The 21,601-nt window shown below is 36.4% G+C and overlaps 1 protein-coding gene across 4 annotated transcripts in view; it reads right to left on the bottom strand.

The window, feature by feature from the left end:
- Window positions 1-21,601, bottom strand: part of CSPP1 (centrosome and spindle pole associated protein 1) — a 66,564-nt gene that overhangs the window by 25,040 nt on the left and 19,923 nt on the right. For 3 of the 4 annotated variants that reach the window (XM_014274132.3, XM_014274264.3, XM_014274315.3), the window contains 11 exons: window positions 18,079-18,180; window positions 17,353-17,435; window positions 14,861-14,954; window positions 13,846-13,903; window positions 9,998-10,188; window positions 8,995-9,113; window positions 7,914-7,992; window positions 7,463-7,583; window positions 5,331-5,466; window positions 3,181-3,327; window positions 953-1,065 (listed from right to left, as the gene is read on the bottom strand). In XM_014274132.3, coding sequence (XP_014129607.2) covers window positions 953-1,065; window positions 3,181-3,327; window positions 5,331-5,466; window positions 7,463-7,583; window positions 7,914-7,992; window positions 8,995-9,113; window positions 9,998-10,188; window positions 13,846-13,903; window positions 14,861-14,954; window positions 17,353-17,435; window positions 18,079-18,180 — 1,243 coding nt within the window. The remainder of the gene's footprint in view (window positions 1-952; window positions 1,066-3,180; window positions 3,328-5,330; window positions 5,467-7,462; window positions 7,584-7,913; window positions 7,993-8,994; window positions 9,114-9,997; window positions 10,189-13,845; window positions 13,904-14,860; window positions 14,955-17,352; window positions 17,436-18,078; window positions 18,181-21,601) is intronic. The other variant, XM_074551977.1, reaches the window with a different exon arrangement.

Genomic DNA, 21,601 nt, shown 5'->3' with positions numbered 1-21,601 from the left:
TGGTGCAACTGAAAGAATCCTAGAGCCTGTCCTATATTTCAGCTTCGGAACTCCCTTAAAACAAGATTCTATTTTCCCATTTCTTTTTTGCCATCAGAGCCACCCCTCTACAGGAAAATTATTTATAAACAATACTATTAAAACCAGAGTATTTCCTAACACTTGCTCTGTTCAAGAGGTGCTGGAGTAACACTTATACTCACTAGTTATATAATGGAAGATGGGAAACAAAAAAGATATGGCAATTATCTTTTTCCATTCCACTATTGCAGTATTATTAGACAAAGCTCTGACTTACTGAAGCAAAAGATCTGCCCATTCTTTAGTCTATTTGGCAGCCCTTTGCATGGAAAAAAACCTTTGATCTCTTCTTTTCAAAAGATCCACATCAAACAGTGCACAACTTTAGTAGTCTCTTGAATTATCTATTATTTCCTTGATAATGGTATTTAATTACACTGATATTTAATTCATGCAGCATAAGATTAAATGTCAAATATTATGGACAGAAGACATAAGCTGGTTGAGGACCAACCAGATTTTATATACCCATCAATAAATAACTACACTATGACTGATCACCATTTCATTTCGATGAATGTGCATTTTTGTCATGTAGACCTCCAGGGGCAAACATCTTGGTTTCTGTAGTCATTTATGTATGCAAACAGTTTCAGAACTCAATACTGTATTTAGAGAGCTGTACATAAAAAAATATATAGAGCCTAGATTATAGAAGCCAACTATTAAGAAATGCTCGTCTAAGTGATGCTATTAAGTAAGCCAAAATCCAAGAAACTCCATGGTATGTAGCTTTTAGTCCATCTCTTGTGTGCAGAATTGGCTGTGATAGCACAGGTAAGGTTTTTGGTGGGCAGTGATGATTTACTCTGAGTGCAAATCCTCTTTGTACAATTTATCTCACTGGATGATATCTGGCACGAGCATTCACCTGTAGACGCAGGAAGTTCTTGTAGGACTCCTGTCGCTTTAGCTGCTCTGGAGATGGAGGCTCAGCAAACACATTACCTCGAGCAAAAGGAGAGGCCTGTGCAAATGTAATACCTAAGGGAGGGGAAAGGTTACAGATAAAAAACAAACTTAAGACAGGAAGCCAGAGTGAGAAATGGGGAATCCGAGACACTTGTTTGAAAAGGAAGCTTATGGCAGTCGTAACTCAAGGCTATAGCTGGGCTTCAAAGCTCTTACTTGAACTGTTTAATACCATCCAAGTGAGCAGCATTTCTACAAAATAACACCTACTAAAGTCACCTATTCTAGTGTTCAATCTGCAGCTTAGCATCTAAGAACATTACCTGCAAATTAATTAGAATAGCAGATACTTTACACCTTTGTAACTTTACACCTTGTAACTTTACTGCTTGCAATCTTTTGACTTAGAACACACAGTTATGTTCCTCAGGTTTATTCACTCTTTAAAAACAGAGCATCCTAACAGAACAAATATTTACACAAAATAGCAAAGGATGCTACAAAAACCAAAGCCCCAGACTGGCAAATAAAATTCTAAGCAGTCAGAAATCTGAATTCTGCCAGTATAAACTGGTTTTTGTACTATAAAGTTTGAAGCGTCAGGTTTCCTTTAGCCCTGAGTTACGACCACGACATAACCATACTGTTCCCAAAGCTCTAGATAGGAGGATTAATTCAGATACCACACAGAGCAGGTTTTGCAGAACGGAATCCCTACAAGAAGCAGAGGAGAAAGAAAGGAAGTAAAAGAAAAGCAGAGGAAGTTGTGTTCACTTTCCAGCTCATGCAGCAGGTTCTTCACTCGCATCACGTCTGCTCTGAAGGATGGCGCCTCAAAGATGTGCAAGAGCAATAGCTCCACTCAGCTGAGATGAACATTACATTTCCCTATATGGTAACACCCAAGTCAGATGAAAGCATAAATAACACATTAAAGTATTCTCATAGGAATTCTCATGTTTACTGCTACAGCCTAGCCTTAGGAGGATATGTTTGCATACCAAGGAGTACACTTTGAAATTATTTTTCCTTACATGGAAGCAATGCTTGAATCCTACCAAAATCAAACTAAATTTACATGTGACTCTTTCATGATGGAGTTACTTACATATGAAAAAGCAGAATAAATTTTATATACCATTTAGATGGCATGGGTGCAAGACAGACAAGTTACTATGGAAAGTATCAAGGAAAATGCCTGCTGTGTACCAGATACTATCCTGCAAGTTCCTCTTTTAACAGGGCAGCGTACCAAAAAAACTCCAAAAGTCCAAGTAACCAAACCCACCAAAACATACACAAAGCCACTCTACTACATGGCTGATCAAATTCAAGGTGCAAGACTATAAAGTTCCCATCACTGATCTGCACCACCTCCTGATCCCAAAATAAGCGATCTAAATAAGAGGCTCTTGGCTCTTTAACTTTATTACTTTAACAGCCTTCCTGTTTCACTTCTTACTAAATGGTTAAATATACAACCTGTGTATTGCAATACCATGTAACTCTTTATTAAGAAGTGCAACAATTCAAACAAGATAAGGAAAAGTACCATCTAAGCTGAGTTGAGAAGACCATCACCAAGCCTGGCCTTTGCCCATGCTAAACTAGGGACAGGTCTGGAGTAACACAGTGCTCTCATTTAGATGTCTCACAAAATGCTGGAAGATAAAAATGCATTGGTTTTAAAATATGAAAATAAATCAAAATCCTTAGAACTTGGAGGCAGTGCATAGGGCTCCATATGTACCCAGTTTACCTGTAACTTTCAGAACTTGTTAACCTAATTACTGTACAAATCTCACCTGAACCTCTAACATCATATACCTGAAGATCTCCTTTTATTCCAGTCTCACCTACTACACAGCTGTATTTTACTGTGCCATTTAAAAATAAGACAAACGTGTACAAAGATTTGATTAGAAACATCAAATCTGGAAAATTAATATACTGATCCTGACTCTTCGGGGCTAAAACAGCTTTAGTTATCAGGATGATAAGACAGATAAGATTTTAAGAGCACACAGTGACAGCAATGAAGAAATCTGGGAAATAAGCATGAAACTGACTTGACAGGTAGAGAGCGCTAACACTACATTAGGACTACCAGAAAGAGGTAAAGACTATGGAATTTTGATCACTAAGACTTATGGATAGTTAGAGGAGCAATACAGTATTCTTAAAAACCTGCTATTTTATTTGTAGATGCTTCTGAGTTCTCAGGTCTCGAGGAGGCCAGATTTAGGTCAACAATAGCCCTTTTATCTTCATTTGGTCTTGGCTCAGGATTATGATAAGCCTCTTCATTTCGCTTGTGCATGACAGTCAAGTCCGCTAAAGGAAAGGGGAAATAACTGTTTATAGTGTTTTAAGCTCATCAAGGCATGCTCACTGTAGATTCTCCAAAATACAGGGGGTTTTGACCAGATTCCACTTTTCCTGAGCATATCTGCCATGATATGAAACAAAAAAATCAGGCAAAGACAAGAATACAGAGGTAAGGGTGAGATTCTAATAATTAACTAGTTATTAATTAACAGATTAAAAGATTCATTTTGTCACTTTTCCTTTGTCAGGAATGATTCTTCACAACAAACCTCCCTTCTCCCCTGCCTCCAAATGCTATTAATTGGAAAGATAAAGACCTCAAAGACAAAACTGCCTGTCAAGTCCGTGTTGCAATAGATATTTAGAAACCACCCTTTCTTCTATCCCCTTAAAACTGTAAAATACTTCTGAGTTTAGTATTGATATTTTAAGTGCTGAATCTCTCTAATTACTGTTGAGGGAAATAAGTGTAATTGAAGCACTGAAGCATATTTTGGTCTTCATGTCTTCAGTAATAATCCAGGTGCAGATTTCAATATGTAAGCAAAGCAACATTATGTGACACTTTCATCAAAATTTACATGGTGCCTGATCAAAGAAGTTAATTTCAGCTGATTTTGAAATGTTACCATACTACACTTAGAAGGCTCATTTCAAAACAAAAAAGCACTGCACAGTTTTCAGATTACATTTTGAAATAGTGTTTCTGATAATTATGAATTACTGTAGTCATTTAAGCACACAGATTCCGAGAACTTTAAATTTCATGCCTCTCTGTAAAACAACCTTTGCATATATCAGAGTGTGATAAAAAGCTATTTACAGACATTTTTAAGAGGATGAAAAGACAAGTCACACCACATTAAAAAGACATGTCAGAAAGCATGTCCTGTTTCACAACACTCGACTCATAGCTTATACATCATGCTGCCAAGCTATGATGGGAAAAGTATTTTACATATTTAATTCAGGAAAACAAGGTAAGAAGCTTCTTTCTCTTGGTTTCCCATTTACAGACAGAGATAAACTTCTCAGCAGTTATGTGTAGGGCTCAGGTCAGTATGAGACCTTTACATTTCCAGCCACACCACTGCTGAAGCCTAGAGGAAGAAGCCAAACACATAAATACAGTGCCTGGAGTTAGGCAGTATGAACACCTCTATCTGCCCTGAGGATAAACACAAGCTTGGATCCTTAATACAAGCTTCTAAACTTTTAATTTGGCCACAAAATCTTTAAAAAGCATTTAAACTTTACTCACTACTCTCAAAACATACTATTAATTTTGACATGTTGCTCAGGTGTCATACAACTAAAACAAATTATTTTTGTATATAAACTGTTATCCAGTAAATATTAAACAATTTATTGGAAGAGTAGATTAACAACCTGGATTATAGCTATCCTCCAGCTCCCTACTCCCATCTTGTATAAAACAGCACTTGGAAAAAAGCAAGCCTTATAAAACATTACTGCTGAGTGCTCTTTATATAGCCATTTACCAGCAGTGTTACTTAGGGAAGTATAAATATTCCACTTAGCTTTGTATATTTATATAAACACATTTCCATTTTTCATATCACAAATAGAGATTTCTAAGCCTAGAAATCATTTTCAAAAAGAAAAAAAAAATCTAAAAACCTGTTTCCTAGGACATGCTTAAATAAAAAATCTTCACAACAGACTTTAACATATTTGTATTGCAGATAATTCTGACAGCTTGTTTTCCTCCTTCTCCCTTTACAACTGCATTGAGTCTTCACTTAAAGTTGACATATCCTGTGTTTCCCATTTTGTTTGGATTGTTTAGCCCTGTTTATTCAATCTTTGAATGATTCTACAGAAATCAAAATAATAATTATTCCTGGAGTGCATCTCCTTGAAACAAGTCTTATTTGTCAAGGGCTACCATTGTAACAAAACAAGGAATAATATGGCTGAATAGAGCTCTTACAAGAGCAAGAAAACATCAGCTTTGAAAAGACAACCCATAATTTTCACAAACATACTTATCAGATTTCCTTCTGCATCTTTGAGAGGAGCACCACCACCACCTCTTCCCCAGGGATTGTAATTCTTCATTTCTGCTTCTAACTTCTCCTTCTCCTCTCGCTCTTGCCTGCGTCGCTCTTCTCTCTCTCTTATCTGAAAACAATCCAACCAAAGTTAGTCCCACAATAATATCATTTTAAGTAGAAGTTGAATAAAAGTTAACAGAGCAAACTGAATGCTCTCATTATCTATTTCCTTTATCTAGAGCAAGAAAATCCAAACAGTTCACTGTCCACACTGCACACAGTGCATCACGTTCTGTTGTGCTTGGTCAGTTGTGCATAATCAGAGAAACATCCTACACATCATAAAACTTCCAAGTTCCAGAAAGGTCCACATGTGACATTTGCACTAGATCAAAAATTCCGTATCTCTGGATCTTTGATACAGATGTGTATACTGGCTGAAAATTAAAAAGGCAAAATTCTACAATATTGTTACACTTGCTTCTCTCAATCTGGTATGTTTTGTTTAACCAAAACTTAGACTGGAGATGACTCCTAATAATAAATGCCTACACAATTCCATAATCACTCATAAAATAGTTTTCAGTGGTAGTTCACTATGATCTATGTGTGACACAAGAATGTTCATATGCTTTGCTCTTCTCTTTCTTCAAAATCATTTATGCAATTAAGTCTCCTAATTTATAGAATTTATAAAGTGAACAGCTGTTAAAAAGTCACCTTTTACTCAGAGCTTTTAAAACATTAACTATTTTTTGTATTTGAAATATATTAATGTAATTTTCTTAAGTTTATTTCTCATGTGCATTAGAAAAACATTTCATTAGATAACTACAACTAGATAAAACACTATGAGGGTGGTGAGGCATTGGAACAGGTTGCCCAGAGAAGTTGTGGATGCCCATTTCTGGAAGTGTTCAAGGCCAGGTTGGATGGGGTGTCACACAGCTTCATCTAGTGGAAGGTGTCCATGGCAGTGGGGCTGGAACTAGATGATTTTTAAGCTCCCTACCAACCTAGGCCACTCCATGATGCTACAATTTCCCTTTATCAAGTAATCCCAATTCCATAAGAGATATAATAAGTCAACAAAGCCCTTCAACTGTTTACAAAAAACATCAGTCAGGTCTATCTATAGCAAAAAGAAGAATATTCTGATTGCTTTCAACCATAACAACTATGAAAGGTTGTATCATGCCATGTTTATTAGACCTTTATGTCATATTGTGCAGTCTCTCATATTGCAAGGTAATACTTATTTAGGACTATAGTGACAAAATGCCTTCAGAGAACCATATGTACAGTACCTGACACTATTCCTAAATGGTTATTCTATTCTCTATTTGCCCTTGGATGGCAGCCTTTCCTTTATCCCTTATGCATAAACATAATTAGAACGACAGTATTTTTATTGGTATTATTTACGTCTACCAAGGAAATACATGAAAAATCAGATAAGAAAATGTTAAGGGCCCCTGAACTGGGTACTAGGAAAATTTCTCCAAAAGTAACATATTTCATCATGGTCAAATACATTTTATAACTATAAACTCCCTCAAGATGCAGCAGCAAAAGGCCACTAAAGTGAGTATAGGACTAAGGTGTCTACTGGAACAGGAGACACAAAAAAATTGTCTAGTCTATCAAAAGAGAAGCTAAAAAAAAAAATGAGACAATGCCTACAAACACACTGGAAATAAATATTTGGCAAACCTTTGAATTGGTGTCCAAATGATCATGAAAAACTTACAGAAATTAGACTGTTCCTAATAATTATAGCAATAATGGAATATCAGAACAATACAAGCCATTCCTTTTAAGATGCAGGTTCTTATCTTCATGAAAATAATTATATAAAGATACATGAGTGGAACTAATCTGTTTGCTGTAACATTCTTAACATTCTCTCTGCCTCTGACAAAAAATTTGAAGAGCTTACTGTCCACCTGAAGAGCTAAAATGAGCTAAAGCAGAGTCAGAGGAAGGAAGTGATGAAAGGAAGGAGAGTTAAAAAGCTTTTTATTTGTATGCTACATAAAGTTCTCTGAAAGAGTACTATAGTTAAAACCATCATATGCCAAAAAAATAAAGAATGAAGAGTTAGAAGCTTTATCACTCAGTACCTGCTGCTGTAGTTCTTGTTGATAAGATAATGTTGCCTCTTTGGAAGGCTTTGTTTTTTCTTCAGAATACACTCCTATCCTTCTTTGTCTGTCTCCTGTATTCCTCTGTCCAATGTTGCTTCTAAATTGAAAAACCACACATATAAAAGGAAAACATCATAGGGTCCAGAGTGAGGTAAAATTTTTTTTAAAAAATCCATTCCTGAAGTATTTAAGAGCTGTTGCTTCCCACAGCCTGGCAGTTTATAATCCCAAACATTTTCTTAAATCCATATGAAAATAGCAGTTGAATGAATTATTCTTTTATTGTCTAGATAGAAGTTTGAAGAGTTGTCTTTAACACATTTTATTTCAAAGGTATATCTGTTCTCAGCAAAATATTACCAACATACAAGAAAAATATCAATACAGATAAATATACATAAAGAATACAAATATAGATAATACTTACACAGGCTGCTCTACTGGAGCTTGGCCTAAAGGAGGATCCAGAATAGGTGTGGGTTGCATTCCCATCATTCCTGTACCATCTGCACAGTAAAAAACCAGAACAAACCATACTTTAAATTTTGAATGCTCAGATAGAAATATTTTTCATTATCTAAAAGAACAGAGTTCACCAGTCAAACTCTGTGAGTACAGAACAAACAGAACTCTCAGCTTCTATAACAAACTCAGCTAACCCTTAATATGCCCTCTAAAGCAAGAAATACAATGCCAAGGTACAAATCTATTTCCTAAATTCAACTAAATCCCTTTAGATTTGACAAATTACCTCATCAATATATTCTATATCAAATAACAAAATTAAATTACTTGCTTAATGGTGACACATCATCATTCTTTCCAAATGTCATTTAAATCAACTAGTAAAAGAGCTATTTTTCTAAGTTTTTTTCTCCTTTATTTTACCTTTCCTATGAAGACAGCCCAAAAAATTTAAAGTATTTCTGATTTTTTCTCTAAAAAAGAAAAAAATAAAAAAGAGGAAAACGAACACCACATAATCCAGTCCCTCCCTACACAAATCACAATAAGTTTCAATCATGAAATCATCATGAAGTAAAGGACAGACAAAAAAGGAGTTCTTAAAATACAAAAGTAGACCACTTCATACATTATTTTAATATATTTAATGTATTAATAAATATCTTTAAAATATTGATTATTATATCTGAAATTGTAACAACACCTAAACATATAATTAATTATTATTTAAGTGATTTTAGGAAATAATGTTTTAATTATCAATATTATAAAGAAAATTATCTGGGAGAAGTAACAACAAAAAATCTGAGACTAGAGCTTGTTCAAGTGATGAACAAGATTTCAGGAAGTCACAGCCCATTTTGTTGCTGGAGAAAATTACTTCATTCAAAAACAATATTGGAAAAAAAAAGCCCTTTTAATTCAATACACACCTTAAAAATGGGTTTAATTTATTGTTACAAGTTCTACATTGTTCATCACTTAACTAGATTAAAAGCAGTCATATGAATCACTCTAATAACCACCTAAAATCATCAACTTACAGTATGCAAGAGCAGGATCCAAGGGATTCCTAGCCCCATAAAAGTAATAAGCATCATCATAAGGTGTTTTATAGTTGTCTGTCAAAACTGGTGGTGGAGGCGGTGGCAACGGGGCAAGCCTTAAAGAAAAAAGGGACACAACTCCTTGGTTTGTTGCACAACTGAAAAGATATCATCAGAAGAAGTGGGGGGAGGAGAGAAGAGGGAGGGAAAGAGAATCAAGCAGGGATGGGGACAGAAGGAGAATTCATTATGGGAAAATTCTAGATTTAGTTCAGCTGAAGACCTCTCATTAGTGACATGCAGGAACAAGATACAATAAGTCTCAGCATGGAATTAACCTTCCCTGAGGGAGCAGTACATGAACCCAGACTATTCCAGAGATCTAAGAACACAAAACAAGCACTCCTTCTTGAAGGGGCTCAGTTAATGGTACTTCCTGGCTGCATCAGTAGAGAAAACAAGGCAAGATCTGGTCAAAGGGTGAATAGCACAGCAGAGCTTCAGCCACGTGCCTTCTCTCAGTTTAGCACAATCACAGCACCCAGTGGAAGCTGCCCTTGCCTACAGTGCATTCCTGAGCTCAGCCCTGGGAGACTGCTTAATTAACAGGAGCCAAACTGGTGCCACATCAGCCTTCTGAAAACATGGACTCTGCAGGGCATGGGCCCAAGCATTCTCACAACATGACTCAGTATTACAGACATGGACATAATTTCTACAGTTCAACCCTTGTCCTACACAAAAATCCACTATGAGACAGCTGCCTTCAGAGATAATCCAGCCTCCATGGATGCCTTCAAATAAACCATGAGGAAACTGACATTGTAAGTTTATTCCAGTACAAAGTAGTAAGTTTTCTGTTAATTGTCAAAATATTATTTCTACCTTCATCAGCTCCTTGGAGAAGGATCAAGAGTACTACTGAGCTCTACCTCAGCAGCAATAACATGTTAAACAACAATCTTATTTAACATGTAAAATGAACATGATGGTGAAGCACCTGGGAGCCACCATTTCCCCAAGACTGCTGACTAGACCCCTCTGAAAGTCCTTATCACTCTGAGAGTCTTCATTCACTGGAGAGGCTGAACGAGCTGGCATTGGAGTCTGGAAAGCCACCCTGGGCCTTTCAGGAGGTACCTTCTCTTCAAAAGCTCTTGCTGTGAAGCCAAACTGCTTCAATCTATTTGGCTGAAGGGGAAAAAAAAAAAAAAGTAGTAGTAAGAAAAAGAGAGAGGGAAAAAAAACCAAAAAAAAAAGTTGCCTCATTACTAGGAAATATTCTGAACCTCCATTTACGCTGGGTTAAACACTTCACTGGATCTCAACTTTCAAATTTCAAATGTTTAAATTTCTAGTAACTGCATTTTTTTTCTTCCAGTGATCTACTGGGAATCCAGTATTACAAGGAAATTCAGAACTTTTATCAGAGATTTACAAAAAGCAACCTTGTAATTGGTTTCAGAAGTATATAAATCTAGTTAATGTCCAGAAAAAAGAACATGACTTTAGAACAGTTTATCTACAGCTATCAATTTTCCACAGTGACAGTATACTCATATTATGCAAAGAAAAGTTTCTGAAATCCCTCCCCCTCCAACCCAAGACTGAAATACCTCATTATCAGTAAAAACTAAAATACAAATACACAGTGGGACTTTTTCCAATAAACATTTCCTTCAATACCATTATTTTACTTTTAGAATCCTTTTGATCTTATTAATTTTTTTCAATCACAAAAATTACAAGTTTTTGGAGGGAGTTCTTTTTAAAACAGAAGTAGCAAATGTTTATTGATAACTGTCAGCCTCAGAAAAATGTCAAAAGCAACAAGCAAATAATATGAAGGCATGCAAGTCAGTTTCAGAACTATCCTATCACACCCAGAAAGCCCTTACAGCAACTGCCCTGCATAACTATTCTAATGTTTGTTTAAATAAGGCAATAGAAGAATGGAAAAAAAAAATCATACACTGTATAAATAAAAGAGATATTGTTCTGAATTTATTGGTCCTAATATTGAAGTTCTTCAACTAACATGCATTGAGAGAAAATAATACCCGAAACCAGCTACATATTAATATCCACCAGAAAACCATATACCCTACAATATGGAAATATTTCAACAAAATATTAAATCTTTACCTCCTCATCATTTAGCTGCAAGACAGTGCATACAAGGCAGTTAGTACTCACCAATCAAGGAATACAGTGTTTAGACACAAATTCTCAAAATCTACTAGACATAAATATTTGCTTATAGTATTTAACTTCAAATGTCTAGATGTGAACATAGAATTGGATAACAGATACCAGCTAAAGCAATTGAATTATATAAAGCAGTCTACAGACTTTTTGTCTTTTCAAATCCAGTGTCTTGAGCTGCAGAACATTTAAAACAGCCTTTTTCACTAACAGCTTTAATATGAAAGCATTCCCAAAGTGCCCCAGATTTCAGCTCCACTGCTGATTTCAGATGTGACTTCAGTACTCAGCTCATCCTGGGGATTGTTTCAGTTTAAACAAGCAGCACATACAACAGTCTACATTTATAGATTCTTAATCAGGCATTGCTATTTAACCAACCTGTAATTAATCAAGAAATGCACCTAATTAGAATCTCTCCCTGAGAGGCAATTTAAGGCTAACAGTGACTGATGCCTAATGAATGTAGCAATTCAATTTAATTGAAGGCTTTCAGCTAAATTAGTGCTTTAAAAACACTATGCATGCTGTGTACTTGCTCTGGATAGAATTCTGTTCCTACAACAGGCACTTTGCAGACTCTGACTGAGATGTGTATGGTGTATTGAGTGCTGCAGCACAGCATGCTGCTGCATAGTCAGCTTTGATTACACAGAACTGTTTACACTGACCTTGCAGCCTGCTGAGCCAGGAGAGCCAGCTCAGTTATGCCTCCTGCCCTGCCTGCCTCCCAGCTGCACCCTCTATTCCTCTCTCTTTCACCATGTGAATCCCTGATCAGCCAGCTGACCCCTTTATACCAACTAAAGCAGCAAAAAAGATTCAGATTTTTGCCAGATAACCGAGCTGAAAGAGTTTGAAACAGGGACAATGAAACAAGCATGACAGACACTTTATGCAGTGAAGGCAGGAACATGCAACCAGACAGGTGTTTTTCTTCCTCATTTAGGAGTAAAAATTTTGATTCAGCTTCATTGCTTGTCTGTCTGCATTCTCAGTCTCCTGTCTCCCAAGTTTCATGGAAAGAAAGAAATGGCTTCACAGAATATTCAGAGTTGGAAGGGACCCACAAGGATCTGACTAATAGCATCTTACAGCTAGCTATTCATCCACCTTCATTTTCTAGCAAAGAGGACCTTCTTTCCCTTCTGCTGAACCCTCCAAAAATGGCACAAGTTTCAATCTGTGTCAAAGCATTCCCCTAAAACAGCACTGGTGATAATTTAAACCAGTAACCAGTTACCTTAATAACCAGTCTATTCTTGCTTGAAACTTATCACCCTACATCCTAAACAGCACATCTCCACCATATCCAACCTGCAATGGCTTTGGGCACATGGCAAGTACATGCAAATCACACAAGTTCTGTCAGTCTCTGCAAGATTATCAGTCTCCTAATAATGTTACTAATGCTGACAACCTGCTCCTGGATGCATGCTAATCAAAATTCTTCATGTAATCATCACCTTACTAAGAAAGTGGAGACAGTAGAAACTGCATTAAGTCTTACAAACAACACAATACCAAACAACTTGCTTTTTACAAAATCCTATAAAAATGCTTGTAATCCCAAGCAGTATATTGGATCACTTAATTTACAATTACAAATTACAAATTTTAAATTAAAAACTGTTGGAATGAGATCAACTCATCTGCAAAACAACCTTTTTTTTTAATGGAGAGAAAGCTTTCTACAGCATACTTTGCATTCCCAAAGAAAGGTTACTACAGTGTGCATTTAAGAGGCTACCACTGGACACCAAGTAATTCTTTCCATGACACCCACTGTTGGTGGGTACCAAATTTCTATTTGGACACAGCAAAAGAAAATGTTCAATAATTTCCATGAAAATATTTTCCTCTGATGCTGAAAGTATGTTTAATGACTTACAGCCTGTGATGTTTCTGCCTGGGGAAGAGTTAATTTTTTCTACAGTGAAGGGGGTGGGGGGTGTGGGGCTGTGTTTTGTATTTGTGCTGAACACAGGGTTGATAATATAGAGGTGGTTTTTCTATTGCTGAGCAGGGCTTAGACAGAGCCAAGGCCTTTCTGCTTTTTCTGCTGCCACGCTGTGAGGAGCCTGGGTATGGCTGGGGGGCTGGGAGGTGACACAGCTGGGACAGGCAACCCCAACTGACCAAAGGGATATTCCAGACCGTAGGACATCACACTCAGTACATAAAGTGGGAGGAAGAAGGAGGAAGGGGAGGATGTTTGGAGGGATGGTTTGTCTTCCCAAGATGTGTGATGGCTGAACACCTGCCTGTCCATGGGCAGCTCTGAATTAATTCCTTGCTTTGTTTTGCTGGTGCGTGCAGCTTTTGCTTTCCTTGTTAAACTGTCTTCATCTCAACCCTTGAGTTTTCCAGCTTTTACCCTTCCTATTCTTTCTTTCCCCAGTCCCACTGGTGGGGAAGTGGGCAAGCCGCTGCTCGTGAGGCTTTGCTGCTGGCTAGAGTTAAACCATGACACAGCCCCATCATCCTGGGCTTCAGTTTTGTTGTACACTGATGCCCTATTAAATAGCCCAACATTTATCATTTTATAGAAACTCCACAGAGTTGTGCGACTAAGCAACCACAGTGTGCATGTGAGAAAAAAAGAATAGGCTATATAGATGAAAGAAAATCCAAATTTCTTACCTGCTTTTCTGGGTCTTGAACTCCAGAGGCAGCAACTGAGAGCTCAAGTTCCTTCTCACTGTTTTGTTTTTGTAAAAAAAAGAATCAAATCAGAAAGCAATAACGACTATATTAATTCTTTCAAAGCACAAATTCACAACTCTGTAGTTAAAAGAACTCTAAAAATACAGGAAAACAGAAGACAATGATTCCACTTGAATTCTTCTGCAATCAGGGAAAGAAATTATATAATATTTGTAAATACAGAAAATTCTCAAGAAGTATCTGGCTATCACCCATTTCACCTAGTAAAAATCCAACTACCATAAAAGGAGAAACCACTACAATTCTTATTTACTACAACTTTTCAGGACATTCCTAAAAAATTGGTTTTTATTCACATTCAAGAAGTTAACATTAAAGACATTAAAATGAATGATTTAAAAGTGCAGCAATAAATACTGTTTTGAAATTTCCGGGCTCAGGCATGTTCTGCATAGTATAATTTTTGTCACAATGAGTCAATAGTAACTAATTTTTAATTCCTCATCCCTTCTCTAATATTGCTGTGTGTTTTTATGTATTCAGATATAATTCAGTAGACAGTGACTAATAGGTAAAGAAGAATTAATATTTTATTATTCTGCATAAGCCAGATGACCAAATGCTTTAAAAATGAAAGGTTACTTTCCAAAATTGGAGAGCAAAACCAAAATAATTTTCAACTTTGCCAACTATTTAGGAAATTTTGTACCACCAAAAAAAGATTACTTTAGTTAAAGCTTCTTTACACTTAAGAAACTAAAAAAGCAGTTGTAAAAATGAAAAAGTATCTGGGTTTTCTTCGTTCCACTGAAAGCTTGCGAATATGTTCATTAAAAACGAAAGCTCTCATGACAATGAGTTTAATTAAATGCAATATTACTCAGCTGCCTGGAATCCCTTAGTTATGAAATTGCTTCTTACCACACTGAATTAATGGAATGCCTTTAAATTTCAGCCATTATCTTTTTAAAAGACAGTAACTTTCCATTACCGTCTCTTGTTCCGCTGCTGCTCAGCCATCTGCTCCATCAGTTCTTGTCTGTATTTCTCCTTTCTCTTCTGAAGAAGTTCTTGGTCCTGACCACCTAATGGAAATGACCACACACTTGTGTAAATGTTCCACAAAGTACACTAAAGGTACTGGACAAGAAAATTGCCTTTCAGCCAATTTAAAAACTGAAACACAGCAGACTGTACAAACACTGTATCTCTACTGACTAAAAAAAAAAAAAAAAAGATTTTCCTAATTTATAGGAAAAGGAAGCTATAAATTTCAAAGCTATTTGGTACAACAGCAACTATAAAAAGTAAACTAATTTTATTTTTTTAATCTAATATTCACCTAAGGAAGACACACTACAGCACTCCAAAATTATGAGGCACTGCTCTTTATAAAATTGAACATTAAAACTGAAGGGAGTCAAACCCATGGGGAGGAAAGTAAATGGTTCCAATTTTAGGATGGTTCCCATGACTACTAAGAAACAGCAAAGTACCGACAGATGTGGAAACGGTGATAACAGCTCACAACGATTTTAAGGAACACATAAAACTTTAAGTTCGTGGTGGTTCCTCCCCAGTAAGTGCAGAGGTCTTCTTTTATTTTAAAAACAAACTCCAAAAAACATCAGCAGCAGCATCTTCTGTATTGTATGACTATCAGACACAAAGACTGTTAGGATACTCTGTACACAAACTGACTGGACTTCTGGTGAAGTAGATCTGAATAATAAAGAGAAGGAAGCTGGAAAGAATCTAAAACAAAAGCCAAATAAGGAACAGCAACAAAACCTGATGCATGACTAACTGATTTTTTAAATTAAAAATCAAATTTGTGATTTGTAGTCCCTGTTGTGCTGGGATTACAAAGAGACCAGAATGTGCAAGATAACCTCATGGTTTGTGAGTTTGGGAGAGTCTGAAATCACTTCCCATTTTGAAAAAATTCCAGTTTTAATTTACTTAATCTTTACACAATATAGTTTACAATACTCTTCTAACCAGGACTTCTAGGAGTACAAATTCACACCTCTGTGTCCTCAAGTTACTTCAATTGAGATGACTGGGCAGACCAGAGAGTGACCCCTATGACACCTCTGGTTTAATGCTGCCTTTAAACAGTTCCAAAAAACTGACCTGCTACATATAGCTTTGAAGATCAGGTCAATTCAAATGATAAAATTAACAGAAATTATTCTGACAACTGTTAATCTATTTTGCCATAATTCAAAGCTAGCTCGCCTTCAAAAGCTCCCATCCAAAGCACTACTAGAGTTCTTTTATTCTTGCCTTACATTTTCCTGAATTCAGCTAAGAATGCTATGTCTTCACCAGTATTTCTCTCTGTTACACTCAATACTAATGTTTCCTGTTAAATTTTCTGGCTACAGGAGAGATAACCAGAATAATTTTTCACAGTACCATTTTTCATATTTCTGAAATTAAAATTCACTGTAAACCTGTGTCTTTAACAATACAGAGGTTAAGATTTCTCCCATACTTCAATTTGTAAAATAATTTAATCACTTATCTGGGCCTTAAAAAGTTTATAAAATCTAAGAAAAAACTTGGGCTCTTCAAAATTAATTAGTAAGTCAAACATTAATTAGTAAGTTACATTAAGGGAGAAAAGGACTATGTTTTGCTTTAGCTTCTCTATGTAAATAACACTTATTTACTAGTCTTGGAGACAACTAACAGAAGGAAAAACAAATGCTCATTTTTCTAGTTTTTAACTATTCACATGGAAAAATAACATATTGTCCTAGATTGCAAGGTAATGTGTGTATTCTATTTGCCATCTGTCAGAGGCATGGCAGTTACCTTCTGTTAATTGGGCATTTTTCTTTATCTCTTCCACAAACCAATCCTCCTCCAGGATATATCTTCTGTTACTGAGCCACTGAGTGTGACTGATAAAAATTACAGCATCCCATTGTGAGAAGCTCTGCCCAGAAGGAGGAGCCAAGCATCCCTAACTGGATATAATCTGAGATTTTGGGACACCATTCCCAGAGAGCAGCTGCCTTTTCCACTGGATTTCCAGAGGAAGACCAGGCCCATCTACACCACCACTGGATCTTCAGAGGAAAACTCCACCCTTCTACAGGATCCCTGCTCCAACAGAACCACACCTGACACTCCAGGAGGACTGCAGGCACAATTCCTATTGGACTGCTACCAGCACCCTGACCAACAGGCTGTCAGGCTGTATTCTGACTCTGTCAGTGTTGTTTTGTATTACCACATTGTTTCTTTTATTTTTATTTTCTTCCCTAATAAAGAACTGTTATTCCTGCTCCCATATCTTTGCCTGAGAGCTTCCCTTAATTTCAAATTTATAACAATTTGGAGGGAGGGAGTTTACATTTACCAGTTGAGGGAAGGCTCCTGCCTTCCTCAGCAGCCACCTGTCTTTTCAAACCAAGACACATATGCAAAGAAAGGCTAACTCAGTGTTATTAGTGAGGTTTTTATACATACCAAGAACAAGGCCTGTTGCATATAGCCTTTCACCTGCAGACTTGGCCTGTTCACTAGCTGAAGAACTAATCTGCATCTGATTTCTGGCAAAGACAAAAAAGAAAATGGAGTGATCAAACTCATGAATTTCCTACACAGTTTGTGGGAACTATGACAGACTCACTTGCATCACTATGTGACACATTTGTGACAAACAGTTTTCCTACAATCCAAAGAAATATCCCAAGCAAAAAAAGAAACTGCTTGGCAAAAAGGCATTTCTCACAATTCCCATTTGCGTGTGGTTTCTGAAGCCATCAGAAAAACTGCCTCAGTTGAGCACTTCACCCATGCTGGCAGACTGAATGGTGCCAGTCAAGAGTTTATGTAAGGACTTTACAAGCGTTCTGCTTCCACCTCACCCACTTAGATCATTTCAGGGTGTGCAAAACCAAGACAAGAGGAAGAAAAGAAATTTTAAAACTACTATGAAAACAGAATTCCACAGTATTTGACCCAATAAAAGTCCTCTGTTGGAGCAAAAGTGCTCTATTAATTAAAAAAAAAAAAACTGGCATGCAAGCTTCAATGGCCATTTTCAGAGGAAACATGTCTTGTTATACTATATTCTAGCTTCAGGAAAAACTTTCAGGCATTTCAGACAATGTTTTGGGATTTGAAGTCAGCATTTTCATCTCACCATGATTTTGCAGTCCAATTATCAGAAAAGTACAGGGTATACCACACCTAGAATCTCCAGCTCTTGACAACGGCCGCACACGTGCTCTCTCCTTTAATTCATCTTCATAGTCTGCAGGTACATCTCTTACCATTCCATTCAGATAGGGCCTTAAAGAAACAGAAAATACTCAGCTATGCTTGCCCAGAAACAGCCAATCTGAAATGGAAGGTTCAGCAGTTTAGTGCAAATGCATTTGCTGCCTGAATGCACACTGGACAGCAGAACCAGTCCTGAAAACGTCACAAAATATTCTAGAAATAAAATAATTCACTTTGCTAGCATTGTCAGGGCAGCTCTCTGTCTGGAATGTGAATTCCCAAGCCTGCTTTCCTGCAGCCCTTATCTAATGAGTCTGGTTAAGAGTTTTGAAAGCTAAAGGGCTTTTGACACTCACACTGCATTAACTGAAACAGATCTTGCTGCTCTTAATCCCCAGGAGCCAGCAAAGTCTTCAACAGGTTTTGGCACACAGCTATTGGTTAAGTCTGGTGAAACAGCCAATTCAGATATGAAAAGCTGCTTCAATGGCAATCTACATTTCACTACACACCTGATAGACTTTAAAAGGGTGAGGTGACTGGCAAAAGACTGGCAACACCATGAACACAAAAATCCAGGAGCTAAAATTTGAGTCATCTACATAAGAAGTGAAATCATATGATAGAAACTCCAAGTAACTGCAGAGATGCCAAATATTGTATAGACACAAGAGATCTGTTCCTGAAAAGATCTGGGGTAGGAGAATTTGTAAACTTTTCTTGACTTGCAAAATAATGGCTTTATAAGGAGGACTTCAATTTATCATGACAAAAGAGGGCAAAAATAGGTATTCAATGAAAAACGAAGTACTCAACAAATGCTATCAAAATTATGCTTTTTCCAGAGCTGGAGAGAGCCATGAACTTCCTATTACACAAACAAACAAACAAACAAACAAAAAAACCCAAAAAAAAACTAGTTAAAAGTAAACATGGGGAACAAAACCTCAATTTTTTTACATAAAAATAACCACAGCTCTGTCAATCCCTAATTTAAATAGAAGCCAATAATCAAAGGCAAAAGGATGCATGCTGGTTATTAAACATTGATCTGGCATCTTAACAACCCACCAGAACAACATGAAAGAGCATTTATCCTCTTGTCATAAAATGATCTTTCACAATGAAGTTCATCTTGATGACAGCAATCAATCTACTCCTTATAAGGCTGGTCACATAAGGCTGAAACACAGCTAGAAAATAGAAAGCCAAGTCTCCAGTGTAATGAAAGGATGTAAGAAGGAAGCAAAAAACAAACCTTGAAATTTAAGAGGTAATCTTTTTTTGTAAAAAGTAGCCAGCTTAGCAGGCAGGCCCAGACATGCTGGCCCAATTCAATCAAGAAGCTGCTGTCTCCTGTTTACAGGACAGACCTGACAGCTGGGGATGGACTGAAGCATTCCACTCCTGAGAGCTAAAACATTTTGCAATTCTTCTCACTTCCCAGTCACCATTTCTGTTTGTTGAAATATGTCACAGACCTTGTGCCTCCATCAAAACAGAAACCCTCCTGAAAAGTCCTGTTACGAATATCTGCCTCTCCAAACTAATAAACCCCATATAAAACCTCAGAACTTCAGTAGAGCAAATAAAAATATGCCTCCTTTTGAATTTAGTATCCATCATGAATCAAGTGTGTTTAAAGTTGACTTTGCCTGAAATGTAGAAAAAAATGCTAACTCTTCAGAAGCTGAGCTGTTAAGTTCCTCCTTGAAGAGAATGAATTTACTTCAGAGGAGGTTAAGTGGAGCTCCTTTCAAAGGAGAAGCAAGTACTAGATTAAAAAACACATTTAATAAAGAAATACTGAAAATTAATTTTCAACAATAATTCATTAGTAGAAAATATACACAAAAACCCCCAAACAATCTTGTTCAGGAAATTCAGGTAATGGTCCAGCAGCTTCTTTTAAGAAGATGCACCAAGTCTGCCAACAGCAAAGATAAGACACTCTTCTGTATTGTCTTTTAATGAAAACTGGAGCTAAAGCAGTTTCAGAGGTCCTTCCAAATAACTCATGCGTTGCCTGGTGATATATTAGTCACAGATATTTATAAGCACCATCCATGATTTCTGGAATAACTAAAAACGAGTCTACTAATATTCAATATGATATCTGCTGTTAGTTCAAACATCATACTTGCTGATATTTTATTTATATAGTTCTGTATAAATTCTTTGCAAAACAAAGTAAACCCTGAAACATTATCAAATTATTACTTTTATTTAAATAATAAGACTGTGTGTCCAACTGCATTAGACAGTGGCAAACAGCTACCTAATAAAAAAAGGACACTCATCCTTCTGAGTATTAACTAACACAGAATAAATACTGCTGTTAGTTTCAAAAATATTTTTACTGTCTTTGTTAGACACCAAGTTAAGCTTGTAACTGTTTTTATTTCTGAAAAGCTATAGGACAAGTCCACTCTATCCTAAAACCTCATTTACTCATTTCTACAAGTAATAAACAACAGAATGGAAGAAATTTTGAAGTTTGCAGTCTCTTCTCTGAATCTCAGCAGAAAACAATCTTATTCCTCTCATCTATTTAACCACTGTTTCCATTTGCTAGTCTTTTTCAGAAACACTGAGTGAATAAAAACATGCTTTTTAGAAGCACACCAGAACACACAGTCTGAAACATAGCAGTAACACATTTATTAGAGTCTGCCTCTCCCAACCACTTCCAGACATTTCATTTTTTCCACAAACTTACTTCCTTTACGATTACTTTTTTTAAAGACTGAGAAAGAATATCAAGAGCTATTTTTGGAGAAAAATTATTCTAACTCTCTTGACATTTGAAACTGGAAAAGAAATAGGAGTTCACTGAATTCAGAAAATGCTTTTCTAGTAGAAGAACATTTCCCCTCCCCCCAGTTATTAACTTGCATACTACCCAGAAAATTATCCCTGTAAACAATGACTCAAAAGATCATTTAAACCATCCACCAGCCACTAACAACAAAACATAATAGTAATATTCAACACTGTTGAGAATGGTACAATTTGTCTTTGTTAAGTGTTAATTCTAGAAAAAAGAAAAAGTGTTTATTTTGCCTTGCAAAGGAAGAACACTGGTGGTTCCTTCACTGAAGCAACTGCAGGAAAATAATTCTGGCAACAGGCTTAACAGAAATAAAAATAACTACAACACTCATGTTCCCAAGACCCGGAAAGGGAACAAATTAACACTTTTAAAATATTATTTGAAAATTTATTTACAATAAATTTACTGCTTTATTTAGCTGTATAAACAAATGTCAAGTTTGTTTACACAGCTAAATAAAGCAGTATTTTCACACCACAAGCCATCTGGTTTTAAAAGCAACCGGTTCTTGCAATGGAATACCTAAAGGTGGCCAGAATGCCAAACCCTGGATGACCAGGATGGCTATAATTTCTTTTTTTTTCTTTTAAATGAGTAAACTAGAAGAGAAAGATTAACAATTTATGTCAAAGTAACCCAACTGATGTATCAGTTAAC

Source organism: Zonotrichia albicollis, chromosome 1, assembly GCF_047830755.1.
Source record: "Zonotrichia albicollis isolate bZonAlb1 chromosome 1, bZonAlb1.hap1, whole genome shotgun sequence".
NCBI lineage: Eukaryota > Metazoa > Chordata > Aves > Passeriformes > Passerellidae > Zonotrichia > Zonotrichia albicollis.
The sequence above is the reverse complement of the archived record's forward strand: the minus strand, read 5'-3'. Positions and strand labels throughout refer to the sequence as shown.